This window comes from Dendropsophus ebraccatus, chromosome 15, assembly GCF_027789765.1.
Source record: "Dendropsophus ebraccatus isolate aDenEbr1 chromosome 15, aDenEbr1.pat, whole genome shotgun sequence".
Taxonomy (NCBI): domain Eukaryota; kingdom Metazoa; phylum Chordata; class Amphibia; order Anura; family Hylidae; genus Dendropsophus; species Dendropsophus ebraccatus.
The window spans coordinates 26,579,323-26,606,401 of NC_091468.1; the positions used below are offsets into that span (position 1 = coordinate 26,579,323).

General features: G+C 45.1%; 2 protein-coding genes across 6 annotated transcripts in view; one reads left to right on the forward strand and one right to left on the reverse strand.

Annotated features, from left to right (window-relative positions):
* On the forward strand, positions 1-15,412 carry TRMT61B (tRNA methyltransferase 61B). Of its 2 annotated transcripts, none has more exons than XM_069955292.1 (7): positions 1-1,104; positions 7,323-7,425; positions 8,949-9,139; positions 9,215-9,306; positions 10,572-10,798; positions 11,929-12,012; positions 14,166-15,412. In XM_069955292.1, the coding sequence occupies exons 1-7, from the start codon at positions 58-60 to the stop codon at positions 14,231-14,233; spliced, it is 1,812 nt and encodes a 603-aa protein (XP_069811393.1). In that variant the 5' UTR covers positions 1-57; the 3' UTR covers positions 14,234-15,412. The 2 variants fall into 2 exon arrangements, with proteins under 2 accessions (XP_069811393.1, XP_069811394.1); XM_069955293.1 differs by having other exon boundaries at positions 10,572-10,786.
* Positions 14,032-27,079, reverse strand: part of SPDYA (speedy/RINGO cell cycle regulator family member A) — a 20,377-nt gene continuing 7,329 nt past the window's right edge. For all 4 annotated transcript variants that reach the window (XM_069955295.1, XM_069955296.1, XM_069955294.1 and 1 more), the window contains exons 3-7: positions 21,771-21,829; positions 20,036-20,121; positions 17,011-17,182; positions 16,205-16,508; positions 14,032-14,539 (exon numbers count right to left, since the gene is read on the reverse strand). In XM_069955295.1, the coding sequence (XP_069811396.1) occupies positions 14,457-14,539; positions 16,205-16,508; positions 17,011-17,182; positions 20,036-20,121; positions 21,771-21,829 (704 nt within the window). In that variant the 3' untranslated portion in view covers positions 14,032-14,456. The remainder of the gene's footprint in view (positions 14,540-16,204; positions 16,509-17,010; positions 17,183-20,035; positions 20,122-21,770; positions 21,830-27,079) is intronic.

Here is a 27,079-nt window from a genome sequence, read left to right on the forward strand (position 1 = left end):
CTGATGACGTGCTGATCACCGATCCCGGGGTTTGGGGGGATTTCAGGCTCCCCCGGGATGTCAGCGCTGTGTGCACGGAGAATGCTGCGCCCCGCAGCGCTGTGGTGTCGGGCGCCCCCTGCTGGCAGTGCGAGGAGTCTGCTGGCGCGGAGAATGCAGGGGCAGCTGCAACATTGTATCAAGTGCTGCTCCGATTCACAGGAAGGTCAGGGGAGACGGGGCCAACCTGAAGCCCCCCAGTCTATCAGTCCCATAGGTATACGGCCATGGAGGAAGAGGAGGGTCCTGTCTCCCCTGGACAGAGTGAGTGGCATCATCCCACCAGAGTTCATCTCACAGGAGATCAGAGACCTGCAGTTACCCCCAGAACCCCCATTATCCTACATTCAGGACCACCCAGAGCAGCTCAGACCCCCAGAACCCCCATCAGTCTCCCAGGACCACCCAGAGCAGCTCAGACCCCCAGAACCCCCATCAGTCTCCCAGGACCGCCCAGAGCAGCTCAGACCCTCAGAACCCCCATCATCATACATTCAGGACCACCCAGAGCAGCTCAGACCCTCAGAACCCCCATCATCTTACATTCAGCACCACCCAGAGCAGCTCAGACCCCCAGAACCCCCATCATCTTACATTCAGCACCACCCAGAGCAGCTCAGACCCCAAGAACCCCCATCATCTTACATTCAGGACCACCCAGAGCAGCTCAGACCCCCATCATTTCCTCAGACTGGACCTCATGGCAGCCTTGAGCATCCGTCTACCCCAGAACCTTCATTATCCCCCCAAGATCTACACAGCCCCTCTAAGTTCTCAACACCGCAGAACTTTGCCCCACCACAGGGGGCGCCCATGCAGCCTGGCGATCTTCTCATAGCGGAGTTCAAGAGAAGACATTACTCCATGTTCAGGAAGATGTTCATCTTAAAAAACTCAGGCAAACTTGTCAGCAACTGGGGGGCCATGAGCTACCAGGACTTGCTGGGCAGACTGCCGGGAGAGAAAATCAGGACGTCCACAGGGCACCAGATGTTACTGAGAAGACCCTCGCTGGATGAGTATGTCATCTACATGAAGAGGGGGCCTACCGTCTCCTATCCAAAGGTTTGCACCTGTCCGGTTCCTCACATCCTCGGGGGGTCTTCATGTATACAGCCGTCTAGTCCTTTTACAAATATCAAACTTTACTGCAGTGGTCTCCAACCTGTCGCCTACAACATGTGTTACAGTACTAAGAGTATGCAGACGTGTGACCCGCAAAGGATCACTGGACCAGAGTGAACCCCACTTAGTGGATCAACGCAGATGTGATATAATTCCACGGCCTGGTGACGATCATTAGTAGCCAAATCGCTCATTTATTAGTACTAAGAGCTGAGACACAGATTGGAGACCATTGTAGTCTGACCGGTCCATGGTCATTGTCCATTATGTCTATACCCATAGCCAGATCCACACACAGACCTATTGTGTATAAACAGCTGAGGGGAGTAGTGGCCGTGCTGACACCGGACAGCTGAGACATCACAGCTGCTACACCAGGTCACCATGGGGCTTCAGCCTTTGCTTGTAATCAAGAATGTTTCCCTGATAGACAATGCAGAAATCCTCAGAACTTTCTTTTTCATCTTGATCCTTCACTTTCCCAACATGTTAGGTCCTATTTACACGTCCGCAATTCTGGATCCGCAATTATCGCGAGAAAATAGGATTTCAATGACCCTATTCACACATTTGTAGTTGTGTACAGGGCCGTGATCCGTACTACAAAAAAAAAAAAAGGACAGGCCCTAGCGTGGACTGAAATTCCTCCACAGACACACCAATAGCAGGCTATGCGGATCCACAAATAGTGACTAGATTATTATTAACCACACTTTTCCATTTTTCGCGGATCAGCAAAAAATACGGATGGAAATTCGCGGATCGCTAATAGAAAATATGCAGAGTGAAAATTATACTGACGTGTGAATAGACCCTAAGGACATGTTCACATAGAGCAAATTCGGCGGAATTCTGTCAATTCTTTGAGCAAAGAGCAGAGGCGCACAAGCCCTCCTATAGACACACTGTTTGACACTGAGGCAGGCGAATTAGCTCTGTGTGAACAGGCCCTAACAGGAGAGTCAGGAGGCGCCCTACACATTTCCTAGAATCAGCTGATGTTTCTAATTTAGCCCCTTCAATCACTTATTGACGGTGTAGTATATAGTATATTACTGGCGTTGTCTGGTTTAAGTAGTGTTTATCCATATTACTTATAAGAGAATACAGATCCAGTCTGGAGACTTCTCTGCTCTCACTCCTGTGTATTAGAAGTGAAGAGTTCTTTGCCTATTAGTTTCTATGAGAAGACATACTGGCAGCAGCATTGACATCCCGCTGCGAGTATGTTAGTGACAGCCCCCTTAACCCCCTGCCGGGCAGAGCCTACTGTACCTGCTGCACACCTGCAGAGCCTACTGTACCTGCTGCACACCTGCAGAGCCTACTGTACCTGCTGCACATGCTGGACATCTTAGTCAGCCAATTAATGCACTGCCCCGCTGCAGCCACGGATTGGCTGAGCCGGACGTCCAGACACCGGGAGCCCCCGAAGCAAGCCGGAGCGTGGAGGAGCAAGTGATGTATGCTCCGGCCGGCGCGCGGGGGGGGGGGGGGGGGGCGGTATTGGGGCTGTCATTTACATACTCGCAGCGGGATGTCAATCAAGTATGTCTTCTCATAGAAAGGTGAGGGATCCACAGCGGATTTTGCTATGAATGGTTTTTTACTGCAGAACCTCCCCCCTCCCAGGTGCAGCATGGTGCTATTGAAGGGGTTATCCAGCGCTACCAAAACATGGCCACTTTCCCCCTACTGTTGTCTCCAGATTGGGTGGGGTTTTGAAACTCAGTTCCATTGAAGTAAATGGAGCTTAATTGCAAACCGCACCTGAACTGGAGACAACAGTAGGGGGAAAAGTGGCCATGTTTTTGTAGTGCTGGATAACCCCTTTAAAGTGAATTCAGAGAATGCCATTCCTGTGTGTCTTGGCCCCCACCCATTATAAAGTTATGAGATATCCTAGTGATACGCCTTCACTTCAAGGGACACCCCCCTCCCCTTAAATGAGCATCATAAAATACTTCCCCAAAAGCTGGTCAGCAGGGGCTTGTTATGGTGAAGAATTGTCCAAACCAGAAAAGCTCTTAAAGGGGTAGTGCGGCGGTAAACAATTATTCACAGAATAACACACATTACAAAGTTATACAACTTTGTAATGTATGTTATGTCTGTGAATGGCCCCCTTCCCCGTGTCCCCCCACCCCCGCCCGTGTACCCGGAAGTGTGGTGCGCTATACTCACCTGTAACGTGCCGACTCGTCTCCGATGTTCAGTCAGCGATGTCGACTTCGGACGGCCGGGCCGAATCCCTCCGGCCGTCCTGAGTGCCGGCCGCCCTCTTCAGCGTCATCAGATGCTCAGCCGCGATTGGCTGAGCACAGTTTGCCTCAGCCAATCGCGGCTTAGCAGCTTATGACGCGGCAGAGGGCGACCGGCACTCAGGACGGCCGGAGGGATTCGGCCCGGCCGTCCGAAGACGACATCGCTGACTGAAGATCGAAGACGAGTCGGCATGTGACAGGTATGTATAGCGCACCACACTTCCGGGTACACGGGCGGGGGTGGTGGGACACGGGGAAGGGGGCCATTCACAGACATAACATACATTACAAAGTTGTATAACTTTGTAATGTGTGTTATTCTGTGAATAATTGTTTACCGCCGCACTACCCCTTTAAAGCAAATGTTACTTAGTTACGTAGTTAATACGGTTGAAAAAAGACACATGTCCATCAAGTTCAACCAAGGAGGGGATGGATACAGGGAAGGGGGATATACAAGGAGGGGATGGATGCAGGGAAGGGGGTGGATGATGATAGGTTCTATACATATGTGTTTATGTTACTTTGGTCTAAGAACTTGTCTCCCCCTGTTTTGAAGCCCTCTACTGTTTTTGTTGTGACCAGATCCTGTGGAAGACTGTTCCACAGATTTACAGTTCTCATGGTAAAGAAGGCTTGTCGCCTCCGGAGATTGAACCTTTTTTTCTCCATCAGTATTGCCCATGCATAGAACAGAAAATCAATAGAGCCGCGTCATAGAGGCGAGGGGGTTTCCTCCCACTTGGGGCGGGCCGGACCGCCTTCAGTGCTTAAGCCCCTGCCCGATACTCGTAAATAGAATGGCGCCAAGCATGGGAAATGGGTCGCGATTCAAAAAAAGGACTGTGGCACTGGCTTCCCCACGCTGGTGCCATTCTATACATGGGTAATACTTAAAGGGGTTGTCCGGCGATAAAAAATTATTCACAGAATAACACACATTACAAAGTTTTACAACTTTGTAATGTATGTTATGTCTGTGAATGGCCCCCTTCCCCGTGTTTCCCCCCACCCACGCTAGACCCGGAAGTGTGGTGCATTATACTCACCGCATCTCGTGTCGTCCACGGTCTCCGATCCTCAGCAGTGACGTCTTCTTCGGGAGGCCGGCGGATCTTCCCGAGTGCCGGCCACCCTCTGCAGCGTCATCCGAAGCTCAGCCGCGATTGGCTGAGCATAACTGTGCTCAGCCAATCGCGGCTGAGCAGCTGATGACGTGGCCGCGTCATCAGCCGCTCAGCCGCGATTGGCTGAGCACAGTTATGCTCAGCCAATCGCGGCTGAGTTTCGGTTGACGCTGCAGAGGGCGGCTGGCACTCGGGAAGATCCGCCGGCCTCCCGAAGAAGACGTCACTGCTGAGGATCGGAGACCGTGGTCGGCACGTGACAGGTAATGTATAGCGCACCACACTTCCGGGTACACGGGTGGGGGTGGTGGGACACGGGGAAGGGGGCCATTCACAGACATAACATACATTACAAAGTTGTATAACTTTGTAATGTGTGTTATTCTGTGAATAATTTTTTATCGCCGGACAACCCCTTTAAAGTGAATGTACTTGATGCTACATTCGCTTTAAAGGGAACCAATCACTGGAAAAAAGCATATAGAGCTTTTGAAATGTGCTGTTAGAGCACACAGCACACTTGCCACACGTGTTTCCATAGCCTCCGTGCCTTCCCCGTGTAAGCCGCAAAGTAACTTTATAAAACTGGCGCCCTGTATGCTAATTACCTGAGGTAGTCACCTGGGCGGTGTTCGGATAGCAGGTAGTCACGGTCCCCTGGGCGTTCTTCCGCTGTAATCACGCCCCTCTGGGCGTGATTCAAATGGCAGAGTGGCTGTGGCGTCACTCGGGAGCGCGCCGTGCCCAACGTCGGCGCGCTTACGTACTGATGCCGGACGCCGCCGCACATGCGCAGTGCAGCCGCTTCCATTCCGGTTGGACTGCGCCTGTGCAGAATAGCCTCGAACTCCGGCTAACAGGCTATTCGAGGCTATTCTGCACAGGCGCAGTACCGCCGGAATGGAAGCGGCTGCACTGCGCATGTGCGGCGGCGTCCGGCATCAGAATGTCACAGCTACTCGGCCATTTGAATCACGCCCAGAGGTGTGATTACAGCGGAAGAACGCCCAGAGGACCGTGACTACCTGCTAGCCGAACACCGCCCAGGTGACTACCTCAGGTAATTAGCATACAGGGCGCCAGTTTTATAAAGTTACTTTGCGGCTTACACTGGGAAGGCACGGAGGCTATAGAAAGACGTGTGGCAAGTGTGCTGTGTGCTCTAACAGCACATTTCAAAAGCTCTATATGCGTTTTGTCGGTGATTGGTTCCCTTTAAAGGAAATGTGTGGTGAAATTCAAGCGACTCTGTACCCACAATCTGCCCCCCCCATCCCCCCCCCCAAACCACTTGTACCTTCGGATAGCTGCTTTTAATCCAAGATCTGTCCTGGGCTCCATTGGGCAAATGATGCAGTTATTGTCCTAAAAAACAACTTTTAAACTTGCAGCCCTGTGTCAAATTGGCATGGCCTAGAGTATGCGCACCCTAGGATTGCGACACCCCTCTGTATCTCCTCCCCGCTCTCTTCATCATTAGGAATGCCCCTGGGCAGGATTTTTCCTATTCCTCACCAGTCTGAACACTGCACAGGTGCCATCCAGCTCATATGCAGTGTTCACACAGGTGATGAATAGGAGAAATTGTTCTAGGGGTATTCCTAATGATTGATGGGGAGGAGGGACGGAGGAGTGTCGCAATCCTAGGGCATGGGTACTCCAGGCCACACTAATTTGACACAAGGCTGCAAGTTTAAAAGTTGTTTTTCAGGAGCAGCTATCTGACGGTTCAAGTGGGTTTTTTGTTTTTTTTTGGGGGGGGGTCAGATTGTGGGTACAGAGTCGCTTTCAGGCTCCATACTGCTGACACTGTTAGATGCTGTTGAAGGGAACCTGTCACCTCCCGTGCCGGGGTGAAGGCTGCCCGACCCCCCGCTAGAGCCCCGGATACTTACCCCATCTCGCTAGGATCTGTTCCTGGAGCCGGTCCCGGGACAGAGATATCCTTGTCGGAAGCCCGTCACGCACGCTACATAGATGAGTCCGACGCCCATAGAGCATGAATGGAGCCGTCATTCTCTATGGGCATCGGTGGCTGCCCTGCAGCGTGTGCGCGCCGGGCTTCCGACAAGGATATCTCCGTCCCGGGACCGGCTCCAGGAGCAGGACTTGACGAGATGGGGTAAGTATATGGGGCTCTAGAGGGGGGTCGGGCGCCCTTCACCCCGGCACGGGGGTGACAGGTTCCCTTTAAGATAAGGAGACCCATGGTACCTTTCATATATCCAGCTGTGCCTCCAGGATGTAGAAAAATGCTTTTATTCTCTGGTGAAATGTCTCAGCCTTGAGAAAGACACAGACTTTTGTGCCTTCAGCAGAAAGCAGCTGCTCAGAACTGGGGGAAGGAGACTGAACAGATAATGACCAGTATGGTATGAGTTGTTAGACTCACCATAGGCAGTAGCATATTAAAAGTGATGTTTGAGCAGAAGAACCTGGGAAGCCTTGGGACACTATCATAGAATAAAATCAGTTTTCTATGCTCTGAAAGCACAGATAGATATATGAAAAGTACCATGTGTCTCAGTGTCCTAACAGCATCTGACAGTGTCAGCAGTTTGGGATGTAAATTTCAGCTGACAGATTCCCTTTAAATATTTACATACAACCGTGGCTTGGTATGTTCCTGCTGCCCTGTGTACCTTGTTGTTGATGTTGTTATCTATATTACTGGTCAGGATAATTATAAATGTACAGACTATAACCCAACAATGCATCATGTACAACAGTGTGTGTGTATATATACTGTAGTATATGCCACTTCTAGGACATTGCCTCTATGTTGATGATGATGGACGTGAATCCCGGGGATGTGATACTAGAAGCGGGATCAGGCTCGGGAGGGCTCAGCCTCTTCTTGTCACGTGCTGGTAGGTATGTCATTACTTTTATTCAGAACCTGATGTGAAGGAAAAAGTATGAAAGCTGTCAGGGCATGCTGGGAGTTGTAGTTGTGCAACAGATGGAAAGCAGCAGGTTTACGGTATAATATATATTGTAGCTTTTAATGTATACAGTAGTACCTTGGTTCCGGAACACTTTGGCATTGGAGCCACATTTCCCCCTGAAGTTTTGTTCTGTACTTGAACAATGTTTGATATCCAAACACAATCAGGGCAGATAATTGCTGAACTATTGATCATTTGAGTTATTGAGGTGTTCAGACACCAAGGTTACAGGACGGGAATACTCGCTCTCAACCGGTGGGCGGCAGGAAATAGAGCATTTCTGGTGACCCTGAGCTCCTTTACAGTAATGTCCTCCACTCCAGGCATCCGGTGCGCTCGTCCGCATAGGAGACATGCGGCCACCTCGGGAGGGAGGACGACACTGCACTGAGCGCGGGTCACCCTCAATACACTAACAGCATCCCCCAAGTACATCCTCATCGTGCAGGAGCTCCGGGGCTGTTTTTGTTCTCCTGCACAAGACTGATGGACTGCTGGAAGTATGAAGGAGGATGCTGTTGGTGTATTGGGGGTAACCCAAGATCCGTGCATAGTGACGTCCTCCCTCCCCAGGCTATTGGATCACCACTTAAAGTGTCACTGTCATTAAAATTTTTTTTTGCAGAAATCAATAGTACAGGTGATTTTAAAAAACTTTGTAATTGGGTTTATTAGCCGAAAAAAGATTTTTTATCATGAAAAAGCAGTTCTAAGCTCTCCCCCCTGTCTTCATTGTTTTCCTATGGAGAGAGGGAAATGAGACACCAAAACAGGACAACAAAGAGTTATTTAAAGCTACATCACCGGGCTCTTCTGATGTCACCACTGACCTATCTGACCTCTGAATAGCACTCTGAATAGCTCCCGCCCTTGTGTAATCCTTTGTTCTCTGCTCTCTGCTGCTGACATTTCTTCTCCGTCTCTCCTCCTCCATCCCCTTTCCATAGCACAGACAGGATCCGACTGATTGAGATTTCCTGATTCTGAGCAGTGGATGACAGAAAAGAGAGGAGGGGGGGACCTAAGAAAAGTCTTTTTAAATGCAGAAAATGGCATATTTGCCTAATAAACCCAATTACAAAGTTTCTTAAAATCACCTGGACTATTGATTTCTGCAAAAAAAAAATAATAATTTAACGACAGTGACTCTTTACACTCTGTTCGCCGGGCGCTTTGCATCTGACCCACAGAGTGTAAAGACCAATTAAATGTATTTACATTGTTCCCTATGGGAACACACGGCTCAGTTTTCAAACTGCTTGGTTCTGGAACAGCCTTCCAGAACCGATTGTGTTCAAGAACAGAGATAGACATAGAAACATAGAAGACTGTCGGTAGAAAAAGACCACTACATCCGTCTAGTCTCCCCTAGGTATTACTGTATTACATTGAATCTTTCCCTATAAATCACAATTATTACTAATTCCATCTTCCTCCCTTACCAGTGGGGCCCGAGGGTCGTGTCCATAGCATTGAAGTACGTTCTGACCATCACAGTGTATCTAAGAGGAACTTCTTAAGATGGAAGACAGCGTGGGAAATCCGAAGTGGACGAACTTGGCCGGATAATGTGAACTTCATCAACAAGGATGTGCTGGACGCCATGTCTGATCTCCAGTCTGTGGGATTAGATGCAGTAAGTAACTTGCAGACATGGGGTCCCCTGTGGTGTCGCCCACTACAGGCTCACAGTTACTCTTTGTCTCTATAGGTGGCTTTGGATATGTTAAACCCACAAGTTGTATTACCAGCAATAATCGGAAATCTAAAGCAAGGGGCTGTATGTGCTGTGTACATTACTAAGTAAGTAGATACTGAAGATACACATCATACACACATTAGCACTGTGTTTCTAGGTTTTACTTTGAAGTTTATGTAAGCAGTGTGTAAAAATGTGCCCTATATAATACCTATAAGGGTTCATGGGGCTCTATTAGTAGTGGGGGGTCATCATAACCGATACGCCAGTATGTAGCTGTAGTTTATCATACACCATAGTCATCATGCCATATACTGTTCACTGGACTGGATCTGCGGTGGCTCACCTTCATTCTTCTATGTAGAAGATATTTTTTGATGCTACACAAGGCTTTCGAATCCACTATAATATCTTGTAACGTAATACAACAAGGTGTCACAACAACAGCGGGTCACTAGATGGCAGAACTGGGTTTCCCCTATCGCAGTTGCCTTTCCTGGATTCTGCCTGTGGCTCCCAGTACTCAGCTACCCCCAGGACTTATAGTCCTGCTGAATAACCAGGCAACCGCAAGAACAAATATACGAAAGTATGGATTAACCAACATCAAACAATCTGGTGAAGCCTGGTAATGCTGATCGCATGATAAAGGCTGGTGATACTGATCACATGATGGAGCCTGGTAATACCGATCATAAGTCCTCACAGTCATTTTTCTTTTTGTGAGAGGGGAGGATATTTTTATTGGAAGTATTTTTGGTACATATGTCTTTTGATCATTTTACATTCTGTTCTCCATCACAACCATTCTACCATACTTTGCTCTCCCATAGCACTCCTGCCAATTTCCCACCCGGAGCTGCTGCAGAACACTGCTCCACGCTGCAGACTATCTCTCCACACAGTTTACAAAAGCTGCTGTATTTGCTTCTGTGCTTCAGGCAGAAGTGTATTTCTTAGTTCCAGTCAAGTTGCATTGTAATACATTGGTCTTTACTGCAACTTGTTCCCTATGGCACAAAGGCTCGAGAATCCCACTATATGTGATGCTTAGAGATGAGCGAATATCGAGCATGCTTGAGTTCGTCCGAACCCGAGCGTTCGGCATTTGATTACCGGTAGTGGTGGCTGCTGAAGTTGGATAAAGCCCTAATGTTGTCTGGAAAACATGGATACAGCCTATATCTAACTTCAGCCGCCCCCATTCATCAAATGCCAAATGCTCAGGTTCGGACGAACTCAAGCATGCTCGATATTCGCTCTAATGATGCTATATTTAAAATGCATATAGAGCTATAAAATTACACTGTTTTTTTAACTTTGGCCGAGAATCTTCCATCCTAATAAGAAACTTTTTTACCTTGTATAGCATCACACAGGTGATCGATCTCCTTGAGGGTATTCGGTCTTGTGAACTTCCTCTATTATGTGAGAAGGTTATGGAAGTCAGTGTGACTGACTGGCTGGTGGCCCCCTCCCTACGTAAGGATGGCAGAGTCTCCAAGAGGGTGGAACCGCGGTGGAATGGGTCTTCGGAAACCCAAACTCAAGAACAAGAAGATGATGATGAGGATGATGATGAAAGTAAGACAGATAGTAAGCTTATTCTGTTTGCAGAAATCTGGCGGCACACTAGCTATTTAGGCCCCCAACTCAAACATTGTCAGTCACTGAGCATTTTTGTGAGATGAATGAGCGTGACAGGTGCTGACCGATGGAACCAACCACAGTCTGTTACTGTTACCTTTTCACCTGTGCATCCACAAGTAATCCCCAGGTGATAAAATAATTTTTTGTATGAGTGTCACCCTCTTACCAATCACACCTATTTACTTAAAGCAGCTCTGTACCCACAATCTGACCCCCCCCCCCAAACCACTTGTACATTCAGATAGCTGCTTTTACTCCATGATGTGTCCTGGGGTCCGTTCAGCAAGTGATGCAGTTATTGTCCTAAAAAACAACTTTTAAACTGGCAGCCCTGTGCCAAACGGCCGTGGTCTAGATTGTGTATGCATTAGGCTGGCGCAACCTCTCTGTCCCTCCTCCCCACCCTCTTCATCATTAGGAATGCTCCAGGCATATTTCCTACTATACATCACCTGTGTCATGGGCTGGGTCGTTAAGGCACCTGTGCAATGTTCAGACAGGAGAAAATGTTCTAGGGGCATTCCTAATGATGAAGAGGGTGGGAAGGGAGGACGGATGGGTGGTGCAAAGTTAGGGCACAGATATTCTAGGCAACGGCCGTTTGACTCAGGGCTGCAAGTTTAAAAGTTGTTTTTTAGGACAAAAACTGCATCACCTGCCGAACGGACACCAGGACAGATCTTGGATTAAAAGCAGCTATCTGGAGGTACAAGTGGTTTGGGGGGGGTCAGATTGTGGGTATAGAGTCAATTTAATGGGGTATATAAGTCCTCTTCTGGGTCATAGAGATTTTTGGCCTAATTCTGCTGACATGAGATAATATACATAGACATAAATGACATGTATGAACAATTCAGTGTTTCTATAGTGTGAACCAGAAGTGAAAGGGTTGATTTTTTTTTTTTTTTTTAAAGATCAAAACATCCTATCAAATTTTCCACAGATAAATTTCCACAGTCTGTCAGCTGTACAAGGAGATGACTAGCAGGCGGTGATCGGTATATGGAGTGATAACATAAAGAAAAGTTTCTGTAGCTCTCCTAACATCTACTGATATGATGTTTTATTTTCTCTAGATGATAATTTTGCAATGGAATCAAAGCCTTTTGGGCAGGTGCCTTACATTGCGCGGCCGATGCCTTGGCAGATAGGTCACACAGGTAAATATGTTTTTTGTCTCTTACTATCATGCTGGACACAACATGGGGTTATGTTTACTGCATTGGAACCTAATTTATGCATATAATCTATATAGGCACTGAAAAAGTGGTATATACCAGAAAACATTTATATACATTTATCTCCTACGTGGCAGTTGGTCCACAAGGTGGCGCTATACTGTTGTCAGTGATGTTTGCATATACTAACATTGTCCATAACTTTAAAGAGTCACTGTCGTATTTTTTTTTTTTTTGCAGAAATCAATAGTCCAGGCGATTTTAAGAAACTTTGTAATTGGGTTTATTAGCCAAATCTGCCATTATCTGCATGTAAAAAGCCTTTTCCCAGGTCCCCCCCTCCTTCCTCTTTTTCATCCACTCTGAAAAATCTGAAAATTGTGACTTGTTGCAGGAGACGTACCCTGTCTGCTCTAGGGAGAGGGGAGGGGGGAGGAGGAAGGAGGGAGTTAGCCGGCAGCAGAAAGCAGATAACAGAGGATTACAGGCACTGAGCTGGGTGACAGCGGTAATCTGAGCTCAGACAGGTCACTGGTGATGGTCACAGGAGATATCCCGTGAAGGATTTGTAGATTAATTCTTTGTTGTCCTGTTTTTGTCTTTTCTTTAGCTCTCTCCATAGGAGAACAATGAAGACAGGGGGGAGAGCTTCAAACTGCTTTTTCATGATAAAAATGCATTTTTCGGATAATAAACCCAATTACAAAGTTTCTTAAAATCGCCTGGACTATTGTTTTCTGCAAAAAAAAAATTCACGACAGTGACACTTTAACATCAGTGTAAGACATTTAAAGTATATCTACTATACAACAAAGGCAGACAGACACACTAAATGTCTATTTATCTCATACCTCAGATATATGTAGACTAAAAAAACAAAAAATTCCTAAATAATTCACATAAAATGAATCTTTATTGGACACATACAGCTAAAACCACTGTAAATGTACAAACAAGTGGAGGTAAAAATCGCCTGTAAGGCACGGTTCATACTGCGTCTTTGCCGTCCGTTTAACTAAAAAAAAAAAAAAAAGCTATGTTCAACCTGCCCAGAATAAACAAAATACCAGCAGTCTAGGATGAAAAGGAGTAGCAGCGGTTTCGGCACAGACTACCCCCCTCAGTGCACCAATCTGACCCGCCTCGCCTGTTTTTCTAACCTGCCGTCAGTAGGGTTTTGAACAATTTCTTATTTACAGTACTTTGCCAATTTTCACTGCGGTTATATAGTAAACTAGGCTACCGCAACCCAAGATGTACACAGAGCGCTCGATGGTATGATACACTACTGAATATTTTTACTTAAGGACACATTTCATACCCTAGGGCAAAATTTTTTTTTATAAAATATAACCTTTATTAGATTAGACTAAAAACTCATCATATAAAAAACAACACTCAGTGCTCCAAAAAAAAAAAAGGAAAAAACGTGCTAGTGAACCCCCGCACTTAGTGATAGATGACGAGGATATGTAGATAGGGAGGTTAATACAAGAATCTACATATAATAATTAATAATAATAAACAAGTGACAACAAAACACGTGACTTAACTGAGGTTCACAACAAGCCCCACCATCACCCTATATACAGTAATCTATATACAGCTAGTTCCTTGTTGTGAACCTCAGTTAAGTCACGTGTTTTGTTGTCACTTGTTTATTATTTTTTCCCTGCACTTAGCGTTAAGGGAGGGACTGACATCGTGGTTGGGGCCACCCTATTAAGGAGGTGGGTCACCCCAAAAGGCAGGGCGAGTATATATATATTTATCCTACTGTAGCTGTGAGAGAGCACTTCTTCCTTCCCCTGGCCATTTATATGTAGATTCTTGTATTAACCTCCCTATCTACATATCCTCGTCATCTATCACTAAGTGGGGGGGTTCACTAGCACGTTTTTTCCTTTTTGTTTTGAATCACTGAGTGTTGTTTTTTATATGATGAGTTTTTAGTCTAATCTAATAAAGGTTATATTTTATAAAAAAAAATTTTTGCCCTAGGGTATGAAATGTGTCCTTAAGTAAAAATTACAGTACTTTGCACAGTATTAATAATGGGGTAAAATATTCACTTTTTTTAAATCAAATGAATACTTTAGAACTTTAATTCATAAAACTTTTTTTTTGCTTTCCAGCTTTTCTGGTGCAACTTAGAAAATTCAAACCAGCAGCAGAACATAGAGACCAGGCAGACACCAGCTAATACTGAGGACAATGCACATCAATTACTATGGGGGAGATTTATCGCATTGTCTTAAAGTAACAATGTTCTTTGTTGCTGTTATTGTAAAACACTATAAATCTCTCCCTGTGTGTTGGATATTACACGTATTGGTCAATAACTATGTCAAATACTTTTGCTGGAACATTCAACCTAATATAAAACTTGTAATTATCTGAGGCATCGGTTTCTGAATGAAGCAGCATTACTCCTCGCAGCTTGAGAACCACTCCATGGACTTGTCTGGTAATCGGATGCATCGTCTTGTCCCACTGTTAGTTTGGTTATCTGAAGGAGTAGAAAAGAGGTTTCTGTGTTTTACATAGAAATTATAGAGCAGCATATTTTATTTGTCATAACAGAAGAACAAGTCAGTAATATTAGATTCTGACACAAATGTGTAGAAAGTTGTGAATGAAAAAGTGTGTGTCCTAATGAGCATTTTCTTTCTCTGCATTTCTCTATGCCAGTTTAGAGTTTAGGCGGCAAAAGCAAAATCTGCTCCCAGCCTGGGGACTGTATAAAAATAAGAAATAATAAACATACAATACTCTTACTATACCCCCAGCTGCTATGCCCACACTACCCAGGACCTGCCTGTTCAGCCAATCAGTGACTGAGGTGGGACCTCACGGCAGCTACTGATTGGCCGAGCAGCAGGTCCTATGAGGTTGGGAGGACACACAGCTTTGACAAAGTAGTGACCAGAGAAGGTGTGGCAGCAGTAGGGCAACTAGAAAAAGTGAGTATACTATGTTCATTTCTTCACAAACCCCAGCCAAGGAGTTTATTCAGTTTTTCCCCTGATGATTTCTTTACCCTAAATCCCAGCAGTTAACCCCCTTTTCTGTATTCCCCATAGTTTTAGGGGTATTTTGAAATTGTTTCCTTTTTTTAATACACTGCTTTAATAAAGTTACACAACTTTGTAATATAATTTTATTTAAAAAGGAAAATTTTTGTGTATCTACTTTTACAAATTGTGTGGCAGCAGTAACAGCCTGCATGGGTTATTTGCTCTGCCACTACCATTTGTGTCGGGAACTGCTCATGTCTTGGTCCCTGCTCATCCGCTACCAGAGCAAGTAGTGATAACCAGCAAAATATTGATGATAGCAGAGAACCTTGTGTTGTTTTTTTCTGTTGTTACACAAAATGTAAAGTAAGTAAATAAAAAAATGTACTTTAAAAAAAAAAAAAAAAAGTTGAAACATACCAAATAACTGTAGTTAAGCAATTCAGTAAAAAAAAATCTCTGGAGTACCCACTTAACCCCCCTTTTTCCAATAACAGCAAGAGCAGGACCGTGTATTACGGTTGGTACATATCCTGTAAAATTATGCTGTGGAACCAGACTAAAAATTTATTACAAATGTCAAAGTAAAATCCCCATGTGTTTGTACCATGTGGATTTTATTGCTGATTGTGGTGTGAACTACAGCTGCAGCGGACCTTTTTATGCTGTGAATGAATTATTGTACTGCACTTTGTTGCAGAATTGTAGGCAAATTCCAGAAGCGAAAGTCTACAAGGAGTATGTGATGTGTGGTTACAGCCTTGCTTCCAGTTTACTGATAGCCGCCCATAATGTGCATCTTCATCATCGGACAGTAAGAGATTAGAATGTATTTTGGAGTATCTTTCCTATGTTTAGGTCAGTTGATCATCCGGGAAGCGGCTTGTTACAGGTACATCAACAATCTTTTATTCAATGTAAGAAAAGTGTTTCTATTGAATCACGGCAAGCAGAGATTGGCTGGGTAGGCATGTGGCATTATGTTCCTGAATCCTGCACAGCAGGGACTAAAGCTCAGCAATACCAGTGATGGTACAGGAGTGAAGAAGGATTCTTTGTATGTGTATCTATATTGCCCCGACAACCCCTTTAATATTTCCTGTTCTCAAATAAGCATAGAACATTACGTAATATTATAAGGTTTCCCAGAAACAAACCTTGCTTGTAGTGACAGAACTGTGGAGGGTCAATCAGCATTTTGTCTTCAGATGAGTCTGGAGTCTTTTGTAGCCCTCTCTGATTTCTTATCGGTAGTGAGGTATCAGATGAAGATGATGCACAGTCTGACAGGCCCTGGCCTAAGAACTGTCCTTTCTTACCACAGAGTTGGCAGTCTTGTGGTGTGGCACAAGGTCCACGGGGGATGCTGAAGTCATTACTACTGTAGGTTCTCAGTGCTCCGCTGTGTCGTTCAGATCGTTCACGCCGCCAGATGTAGTGTGTTGGTGCTATTGCCATGACCTGCAAGTAAAACCCCTGTTATACTACTGCTTAAAATATTGTTTTTTTTATCTGAATTATTTGCAACAGGACATTAAGGATTTCTTCAGCTGGTTGTAAAGCAGCCACAATATAGCGTCTTTTTATGGCAGAACGTCCTGGCTCATATATGGGTCTTATAACCTGAGCTTAAAGCATATAAGGCTATATGATGTTAGTAGTTCCAGTTATTAGACACAAAATCAGGAAATGACTGGATCTGTAATACAGGCAACTGCAGCCAAGTTATGACTGTGTCCACAGCTGGAGAATTTTTTTACACCATAAATTTTGCTGCAAATTTAGGCCATGTTCACATGGCGTAAGAGGCCTGCCGGTCTCTGAAAAGATCATTTTTGGCCCGCAGAGTTAAAGCAATTGAAAGCTAAAAGAATAAAAAAAATTTTTTTGACCAAAAAGTATTTAGTAAGTATGTGTTTTTCATAGTGACATCTGTAGGGCGCAGATAATAGTGGTAACTAGCCTCATCACAACAGCGTCTGCTCACAGCCGCCCTGTAGTTTACTCTAGACCATAAGTGATCTCTTGATGTCAGAAAACCTGTGAAGAGCTTGTGCCAGTTTTCTCCTAAAGCCCATGGGAAGATTTCGTACTTTGCTTCTTCATAATCCTCTTCCATTGTATTTGCTAGATATCTGCAATGTAAACACAGTCTTTAGGTTTTTCTGGGAATGCGAAAAAAATCATATTTTAGCAAACATGCATGTAGGAAAAAAGGTCTGGAAAACAACCCAACTGCAAAAGAAAAATGGTTTAAAAAAAATGCCTGAAATTTTCAGATGTTTTTCTTTGTAAGGCTATGTTCCCACAGCGTATCTTTTCGTAAACGTACAGCCGTTGTTGCAACCGGCAACAACTGCCATACTTTGTAGGAAAAAAACACTGCGTTATCTTCTATGGGATCCCGGACGGAGAGCGTATACATATAGTATACTCTTCGGCCGGGATCCCTAGCGGCGCCGCATGTCAGTTCTCTGCGGCCGCTATTCACTGAATAGCGGCCACAGAAAACCCTGTCAGTGCACACTTTTAGGCGAGTGGCTGCGGCTGCACGCTCACTAGTGTGCCATGGGGAGTTCTGATGCGGGCACGCACGGATGCGCCCGCATCAGAACTCTGCGGCAGGAAAGATCATCCTGCAGTACCTTATATTTACAGGAAATGTGTTAAACCGTACATTCAGATACTGACGACCTCCTGATGCTTTTTCCTTAAAAATATTTCCCAAATCTGCTCTTTTCTCAACCCAGACTCAACAAAACTCATTCTCTCAGTATCTCCTGCTTGGACTACTGTAACATCTGCCTCTCTGGCTTTCCATCTAACACCATTGCTTCCCTCCAGTCTATGCTTAAAGGGGTATAAATAAATTATTTTTGCATTAATACATTGCCCACCCGTAGCTTTCCATCTCTCCAATATAAAGTTATTATGGATTCTGCAGTTTTGCTGTTATCTAGATGCATTTAACCCCACCAAACGCATGGAATCATAAAATCTCAGTCCAACCTGTCACCTCTCCTGGCCCCGACCCTCCAAGACGCGATCACATGTCCTCAGTTTTTTCAATGGGCTGGGTTAGCGCTTCTAACCCAGTCCACTGAAGTGAGGGAGGACACTGGGACAGTGTCAGCTGCTGCTGATCACTGTCTCCCTCTCTGACAGCAGCCCCCCCCCCTCCACAGTGTGTAACCCCATTTCCCTCCGCGACTCTCCCGATGCTGGCCGCCAGCGGCACCCACACACACACACACTCACACGATCCACCAGTGGCATCTTCGGCTCTGCTACAACATCACAAAATCATCGGCTCTGCTGCATCATCGGCTCTGCTACAACATCAGAAAATCATCGGCTCTGCTGCAACATCATCGGCTCTGCTGCAGCATCAGCTCTGCTACAACATCAAAGGCTCTGTTGCATCATCATCCGCTCTGCTACAACATCATCAACTCTGCTGCTATATCATCATCATCTGGGAGAAGCAATGCATGATGGGAAATGTAGTTTCCCTGCCAGCGCTTTTAGAAAAACTTGTAACTCAAGAATGGCAGCAGCTAAAAAGACTAGAGACGGTTTAAAATACTCAGGGGGACTTGGAAAGTGAGACCAGCTAGGTTTAGGGGCATTTTATTTTTTGGCTCTTGGGAGGATACCCTGTTAACTCTGCTGCCAGACTAATCCACCTCTTCCCTCTGCTAATCCCTTCACTGGCTCCCCATTGCCCAACAAATTCATTTTATATATACAAGGCCGTCCACAACCTGTCCCCTCCGTACATCTCTCACCTGATATCCTGCTACTGTCCCTCATGCAACCTCTGATTTTCCCATGACTTTCACCTGTGCTCCCCCCTTGTTCGCACCTCACACAACCGCCTCCAAAATTTTGCCCGAGCCCCCCGAGTGCCGTGTTTCCAACTTTAAAAAAAAACTTTTGTTATGTCATGAGGGGTTTCAGTAGTTATTGGTCTCACTGCTAAGACTCACTGAGATACAGCCGGGGAGGGAGCGTGGCAGCAGTACACTCAACTCCCTGGCGGCTGGCTAACTTCGACATTTTCCCTTCATTATGGGCTATGTATGAGGGTACAGTGTCGGAACTAGTGGGTATCCTAGGAGTCAAACACACACGCTCTCTCCCTGACTGTATCTTCGTATCGCAGTGGGTCTCGGCAATGGCACCCGCTGAGATCACTAACTTTTGACATTCCTTATGAGATGTCAAAAGTTATTTATAATGAAGGGTACTCTTTAAAAAAAATTATCTACAGTTCTATGTTTGGATAATTCTTATATGCTATTTTTTTTTGTTGGCTCTTTTAGGAAAAAGTTGAACCCCATCTCTCACCAGAGAATTACACTGCTCTGTAATCCCACATGCTTCACACTGCAGCCCTGTTTATTATGACTGACTGCTGAATAGCGAATACATTCAGAAGGCAGTCAGTATATGGAGGGCTAATATCTATTACCTATTCTAAATAAAAGAACACAGAATGAGGCCTTAGGCTATGTTCATACTACGTAAGTACCGTAGTGATCACTGCTGTTGTTCATCACGGCTGTCATTACTATGGTACTTGTGTAGTGCTGCCGCTGAGGGAATCCCGGACAGAGTGTATACACATAGTATACACTTTGGCCGGGATACCTAGCGGCGCTTCAAGAAACGGCCGCAAAAAACCCTGTCAGTTCACACAATGGAGCGCGTGGCTCCGGCCGCACGCTCCATTATGAGCAGCAGGAAATTTGGATGCGGGCACGCATGGATGCGCCCCCATCCGAATACAGTGGCAGTAAAGATCATCCGGCGGGTACTGCAGTACCAGTCGGGATGATCTTTTCTGACACCGGCCGGGTCACAGAACAGCCGTTGTCTTACAAAGTGTGAACATAGCCTTATACTGACATAAGAACAGACTGGACCCCGTGTAAAGAATCTTCTCTTGTCATTACTCTAAATGTAAAATGAACGGATTTACTCACAAACCAACAAAGAAATTGGCTCTGTTGTACTCATTCATATTGAATCCAGCTCTCTTGAAATAAACAAAGGTCATCGCTAATAGATACTGTGCAAATAAATAAATAAAAAATCATAAAATGTCATCTTATAAAGAGCACATATATAGCATTGTAAACATTTTTACTGGAAAGGTGCAATCCTGTTATTAGTATCTGGATTAGGATTTTTTTATTTGTCCTAATATGCAGCTAAAGCCAAATATAAAAGTGCTTCCTAATTCCTTCAACGTTCCAATGTCATTAATTGCTGACTTTTTTCATCACAAACATTGATGTTATAGGATGTATTACACTGAACGATTATCGGCCCTACTTGGGGTTTATTAATTATCGTCTAGTGTAATAGCACATGTTGTAAGGTAGCAATCAGACCACCGCTTACTTTAATGGGCTGCTCCCTGCTTATGTCTGTGTGTGAAATAGCACTGTGCAATGACAGGGAGGTAAGCATCGATCTGTCAGTGCCCACTTCTGTAAAATATCTTTAGGTGTAATAGGGCCTTAAAAGTGTGTGATCCTGGGACCTCCATTGATATCTAGAAATAATTGAGCACAACTTCTCTCTTCCACAATTTTGATCTGAAACATTTGGGTTGTGTTGCAGTTTATTCTATGGAAAAATGTTGCCATATATAAATTCTGATAGAGGATACCATGACTTGGATTACAAGCAGAATTCGTTCCGGGACTGTGCTTGTAATCCAAATCCACTCTTAAACCAAAGCAAGTTTTCCCATAAGAAATCACTGAAATGCAGACAATTGGTTCCACACCCCAAAAATAGGAAATTTATATACAGTACAGTATGGAAATCAGCATGTGGTGTATAATATATTATAGAGTAAGTGCAGAAACCTGAAACACAGCCGCAATTTGTAGATACAGAATGGAACTGCAGATCCCCATAATGCAGGAGCGTAGTACAACAGGCTCGAATAGAGAAGGAGGGCTGCTGTCAGAGGTCTGTGTGGTCACATGACAGCAATGGGAAAGGGGGTATTTTCAGCATGGACCAATCAGAGCTGACAGAGACTGCAGGGAGCATGAAGGAATGAGCAGGGCAGATGTGGGCACATACATGCAGCGCTCTCTGTCCGGGGAGAGAGGGGTTACAGCTATGAAGAGATTACCTCCACAGTCCTGTCCCCTGATGCAAGCCCCAACCTGAAGTGGATCTGCTATGATTTGGAAGGTGAGGGAGACTTCCTGGGTCAGAGTACAGGGCTGTAGACCCCACTGTGCATGCCAAGCCCCTCCCCCACTCGCCCTCCTGCCCAGTACAGGGAGCTCTTAAACCAAAACAATGCTCTTAAACCAAGTCACAATTTTGAAAAACTATGAGCTCTTAAACCAAAACGCTCTTAAACCAAGTTACTCTTAAACCAAGGTACCACTGTATATATATGAGACAATTCATCAGAGCATGAGGGAGGCACATAACCACAACTGTTCACTGACATCATGGAAGACACATTATAGTCCGATAAGCAGTCACCTGCTCCCATGGTCCTGCGTGAACAAATGGCAAGACAGGATTCTACACAAGGTATAATGGTATAACAATATTGCAAACTTAGTTTTGTATTATTGGAGATTTCCCTCCCTTTTAAATGCCCCCTTTAAATTGATATCCTTTTTTCACAGAAGTGTATGTAAGGAATATTCATAACTTATAGTAATACTATAAATATATTACCTTATCTGCTATTTTGCAACAACAATCCATCCACAAGAAATCTTGAATTAGATCGTCATCTGAAATAAAAATTTCCCAAAATAGTTTTAAAGAAAAAGAAAATAAAGTTCACATTACGTTAGGCTATGTGCAAAGGCAGTATTTCATTTTGGTCCAGAAAATATAAAAATGTTTCTACTACACTTCCACTTCCACTGGTTTCAGTAAAAATACTGTCCAAGATGAGGACCAAAATATTGTGTATTTATACACATAGGGGACAAGTCCAATGTTTTTTTGCGTCGGGCTTAAAAATGTCCCCACAGCATTGATGGTTTGCTGATTTATGTAGAGGCGCACTGCCTCTACATAAATCCTGTGCACTTGGAGTGAAACCCACGCCAGCTCAGAGACCAGAGTTCCGTTCCACCCCCTCCCCTCTGGCGCAAGGGGCGTAGAGGGGACAGATGCATAAAATTATTGGGTGTTTGCGAATAAATTTATTTGCACCAGTCTCTTTACGCCAAAAAATAGAACTTTTGCCCTCCCCAATAGACTAAGTTTTGCATATTGTGCTATTCGAGTCATAAAACCCCAATAGAGATGTGACAGATAACGTTATAATGCTATGTTCTCACTACATAGAGATGAACGTAAACAGCAGTTGTTCATGACCAATAATTCGGCTGCACTAAAGAACGGGCGTTGTTAGTATGTAGTGGGAACTATGTATGCCTATGTATGGTGAACAGAGCGGTTAGGCTCTTAGTGGTGTCCATTTGCTATAAGCAAAAGGAAGTCTGCCAGCACATACAGCAAATGTACCCACAGACTAAAATCACTCCACGGAAGCCAGGAAAGAGTTCTTTTGGTTTCCAGCAAGATTCACTTTTTCTGCTGACTGGAATAGTACAAAGCAAGATACTGTGAAAAATATATACCATGTAGTATATATTCTTTTAATATGGGAGTCTATGTATGATGGCATCTGTCATGGCTATACAGCAGAGGCATACATCTGGGAGTCCCCTGACAAATACTCTGGACATGCAAAAAATCAGAGCGGCACTCTGTGGTAAATGGGTGGTGCACGAGGAAAGGAGCGTAGTCCCAGCAAAATCAAAAAAGTAGAAATCCCGGCAACTCACCACTAGATCATCATATAGTATAGATTTATTTCGGTTCCATAAACCAAGTGTGAACAGTGTAACAGCAGAACACGTTTCGGCAATGTGCCTTTTTCAACTGTCTTTTTTAAATACTCTGGACAGACAGCCTAAGGGCCCTATTCCACCGGACGATTATCGTTCGCATAATCGTTAACGATTAACAATCTCAAACGACTATTGCAAAAGACCTGAAAACGTGCAATCATTTCCATGGAACGAAAATCGTTACTTATGATCTTATTTGCGATATTTTTTTCTTCGCTATTGCGTTCGTATCCACTGCGAACGACCGAAGGTCATCTTATTCAATGCAAATGTTTTGGGAACGAGCAACGATAAAAATAGGTCCAGGTCTTAACCCCTAGACCACCCTGGACGTAGGGTTACGTCATGGAAGTCTGTCCCCAGACGACCCATGACGTAACTCTACGTCCTGGGTGTTTCTCCCGCTATGAAGCGCGCTCTGCAGCCGGGACCTCACCGGTAATGACACGCTGCAGCGGCGTTTAAGTGTAAGTGACAGGGGGAGTCCGCTGTCACTTACCGATCGGGACCCCCCCAGTGTGACTGCGGGGGTCCCGATCGTTGAAACGGACCACCGGAGGTCTCTCACCTGCCTCCGTGCGGTCCAATCGGTGATCTGCTGCACTAAGCCTGCACAGGCAGGCTCAATGAGCAGAGCGCCGATAACACTGATCAATGCTATGCCTATGGCATAGCAATCATCAGTGTAGAAAGCAAACTAGTGAATGTAAAAGTCCCCCAAAGGGACTTCAAATGTGTAAAAAAAAAAAAGTTCAAAACACTATTACACTACCCCAAAGCCCCTCCCCCAATAAAAGTTGAAATAACCCCCCCTATCCTATTATATAAATAAAACATATAAAAATAAATAGATAAACATATAATATTCCGTAGCGTGGGTAATTGTCCGATCTATTAAAATATAACAAGCATCATTGTGATCGGTGAACGGCGTACACGAAAAGAGGGGAAAAAGTGCGCAGATTACCGATTTTATGTTACATTATATATTTAAAAAAATCAATAAAAAGTGATCAAAACGTCCGATCTTCACAAATATGGTATTAATAAAAACTAGAGATCATGGCGGAAAAAATGACACCCCATACAGCCCCGTAGGTGAAAAAATAAAACCGTTATAAGCGTCACAATAGGCCCATTTTATTAATATTTAATTGCCAAAAAAAAGGATTTCATAAAAAAAAATACATATATAACATTAGAGAATCTGTGTAAACCTGCATATGGTTGTGTTCGGACTGACCTATAGAATAATAGTATCATGTCGCTGTTACCATATGGTGCATTACGTAGACACAGGAACCCCCCAAACGTTACCATATTGCATTCTTTTTTACGATTTCACCAATTTATATCTTCATAAATAATAATTTTGGAATTCCATCATACATGTTATGGTAAAATGAATGACGCCATTACACAGTACAACTATTCCTGTAACAAACAAGCCATTACATGGCCTTGTAGATAGAAAACTGAGAGTGCTAGAGCTCTTAGAAGGGGAGGAGGGAAGAACGAAAACACTAAGATCAAAATTTGCGCGGTCCACTGGGTCATTTTGGGCCTGGTCCTCAAAGGGTTAAGGCCCTATCCCACGGGCTACTGAAAGGAGCAAACGAGCGCTATTAGCTATCCCACGCGGCTGCAGCAGGCGAGTGAGTCTGGGGGGAGGCCGCGGGGAGCTGCAGGGGGGCAGCCCGGGAGATCGCTGATCGTCCGGGCAGCACATAGGATACAGCAGTGTCTGCTGCCGACACTCCTATTCCACGGAGCTCCGGCAGGAGATCGTTGCTGTATCAGTCGTTTGTTTTTCAACATGTTGAAAAACAAACGACTGCAACGATCGGCCGACATGAACAATGTCGGCTGATCGTTGCTGTCAATTCCACGGGACAATTCCACGGCCGTAACAGGCGACATCGGCCAAATACAGGAATATCTAAGAATTTTTACAAATTAATTATGTTTATTGAACTCTGGAATGTAGGTCCTTATTCCATGGCTTCTCGGTGCATTTATACATGTCTTTTGTATTCATACATGGGATTGTCTCTGATAACTGTCCAACAGTAATCTGCACGCATTGATGGGTTCTATTGAGGCTAGGTTCATACTGCGTTTTTACAATCCGTTTTTTTTAATCGGTTTTTTTGCAAAAAGTGGATGAAAAAAACGGATGCATTTGTGTGCATCTGTTTTAATCCATTTTTCCATTGACTTCCATTGTAAAAAAAAACGGATCCGTTTTTTTTTTAACGGACACAAAAACGTAGCTGACACTACTTTTGTGTCCGTCAAAAAAACTGATCCGTTTTGATCCGTTTTTTTTTTTTTTATAATGGAAGTCAATGGAAGAACGGATGCACACAAATGCATACGTTTTTTTCATCCGTTTTTTGCAACAAAAAAAAAAACGGATTTAAAAAACGCAGTGTGAACCTGGCCTTACCCTGATACCTTTTTTCTATATTGGTCATTCTAAGATGATGCAATATACCAGTTGATGATGCAATACTGATGATGCAAACTTTTCCTAGTATTGTATCACAGGCTGTGAGAAATATAGAAAGCATGTATATCTTGAAAATTAGAGCCAATTTCAAAATTTGAACATCATTTTCGATTTCAGCACGCCAAAATTAGTTAAGATCAACTGTTTTCATGTCGGAACCTTCTTGGCCGTTGAACAGTGTATCGTTTAGATTCAAACGATTTAACGATAATCTGAATGATAATCGTACGGTGGAATAGGGCCCTAATTCTATAGGGATGGCCACACATCCACATGTTATACACTGATCTATAGCTTAATAAAAATACTAACATTGTGTAGTTGGTATACATCTTGATCACATTGTATAAGTCCATGTGCCACTTCATGGCTGCCTCATTCATGTGGGTCCCTAATCTGCAACGTTTTTTTTTGTTTTTTTTTTCTCCTGTTAAACTCTATGAAAAGTGACTGACCCCATTATAGTCAATGGATTCTGTTGGGTGTTGTTTGTGTTCAGCATTTTAACAAAGTCTAAAGCAGGGGTCCTCAACTGGCGGACCGCGGTCCGAACCCGGACCGCAGAGGCCAGCTGTCCGAACCCCTGGTCAGACCTCCTAACCACCCCGGATCCGGTCCGTCCCGCTCCCCACCGCACTGCCTCCCGCCCCATAGGCGTACTGTCCTTAGATGTCAGTACGCCTGTGGGGCTGGGGGCAGTGTCGGTGCGGCCCCCGGCTGATACGCGCTCTCTGGGGATGTCCCGGGGATTCCCCAGCAGAGCGCGCACCACAGACCTCAGTGTACGCTGCCGGCCTGTCCTTCCCGGAAGTGCAGGCCGGCGGCGTACGCTGAGGTCACTGATGCGCGCTCTGCTGGGGAATCCCCGGGACATCCCTACAGAGCGCGTATCAGCTGGGGGCCGGACCGACGGGAAGAGACGAAGACAGCCGCAGCGGGGAACGAGGTGCTAGGTGAGTTGTTTTTGTTATTTTTTTTTTCTGTCTGGGGGGCCTCTACAAGGGGAGAGCGCACAGGTGGACTATATACTACAGGGGGGACCTCACAGGGGGCTATATACTACTGAGGCGGCTATATACTACTGGGGGCAGCGCACAGGGGGCTATATACTACAGGGGGGACCTCACAGGGGGCTATATACTACTGAGGGGGCTATATACTACTGGGGGAGCGCACAGGGGGTTATATACTACAGGGGGACCTCACAGGGGCTATATACTACAGGGGGAAAGCACAAGGGGGGCTATATACTACTGGGGGGAGAGCACAGAGGCGCTATATACTACTGGGGGGAGCTCACAGGAGGCTATATACTACAGGGGGACAGCGCATGGGGGGGCTATATACTACAGGGGGAGCTCACAGGGGGCTATATACTACAGGGGGGAGCTCACAGGGGGCTATATACTACAGGGGGAGCTCACAGGGGGGCTATATACTATTTGGGGGGAGCTCACGGGGGCTATATACTACTGGGGGGAGCTCACAGGGGGCTATATACTACAGGGGGAGAGCACAGGGGGGCTATATACTACTGGGGGGAGCTCACAGGGGGCTATATACTACTGGGGGACAGCGCACAGCGGGCTATATACTACAGGGGG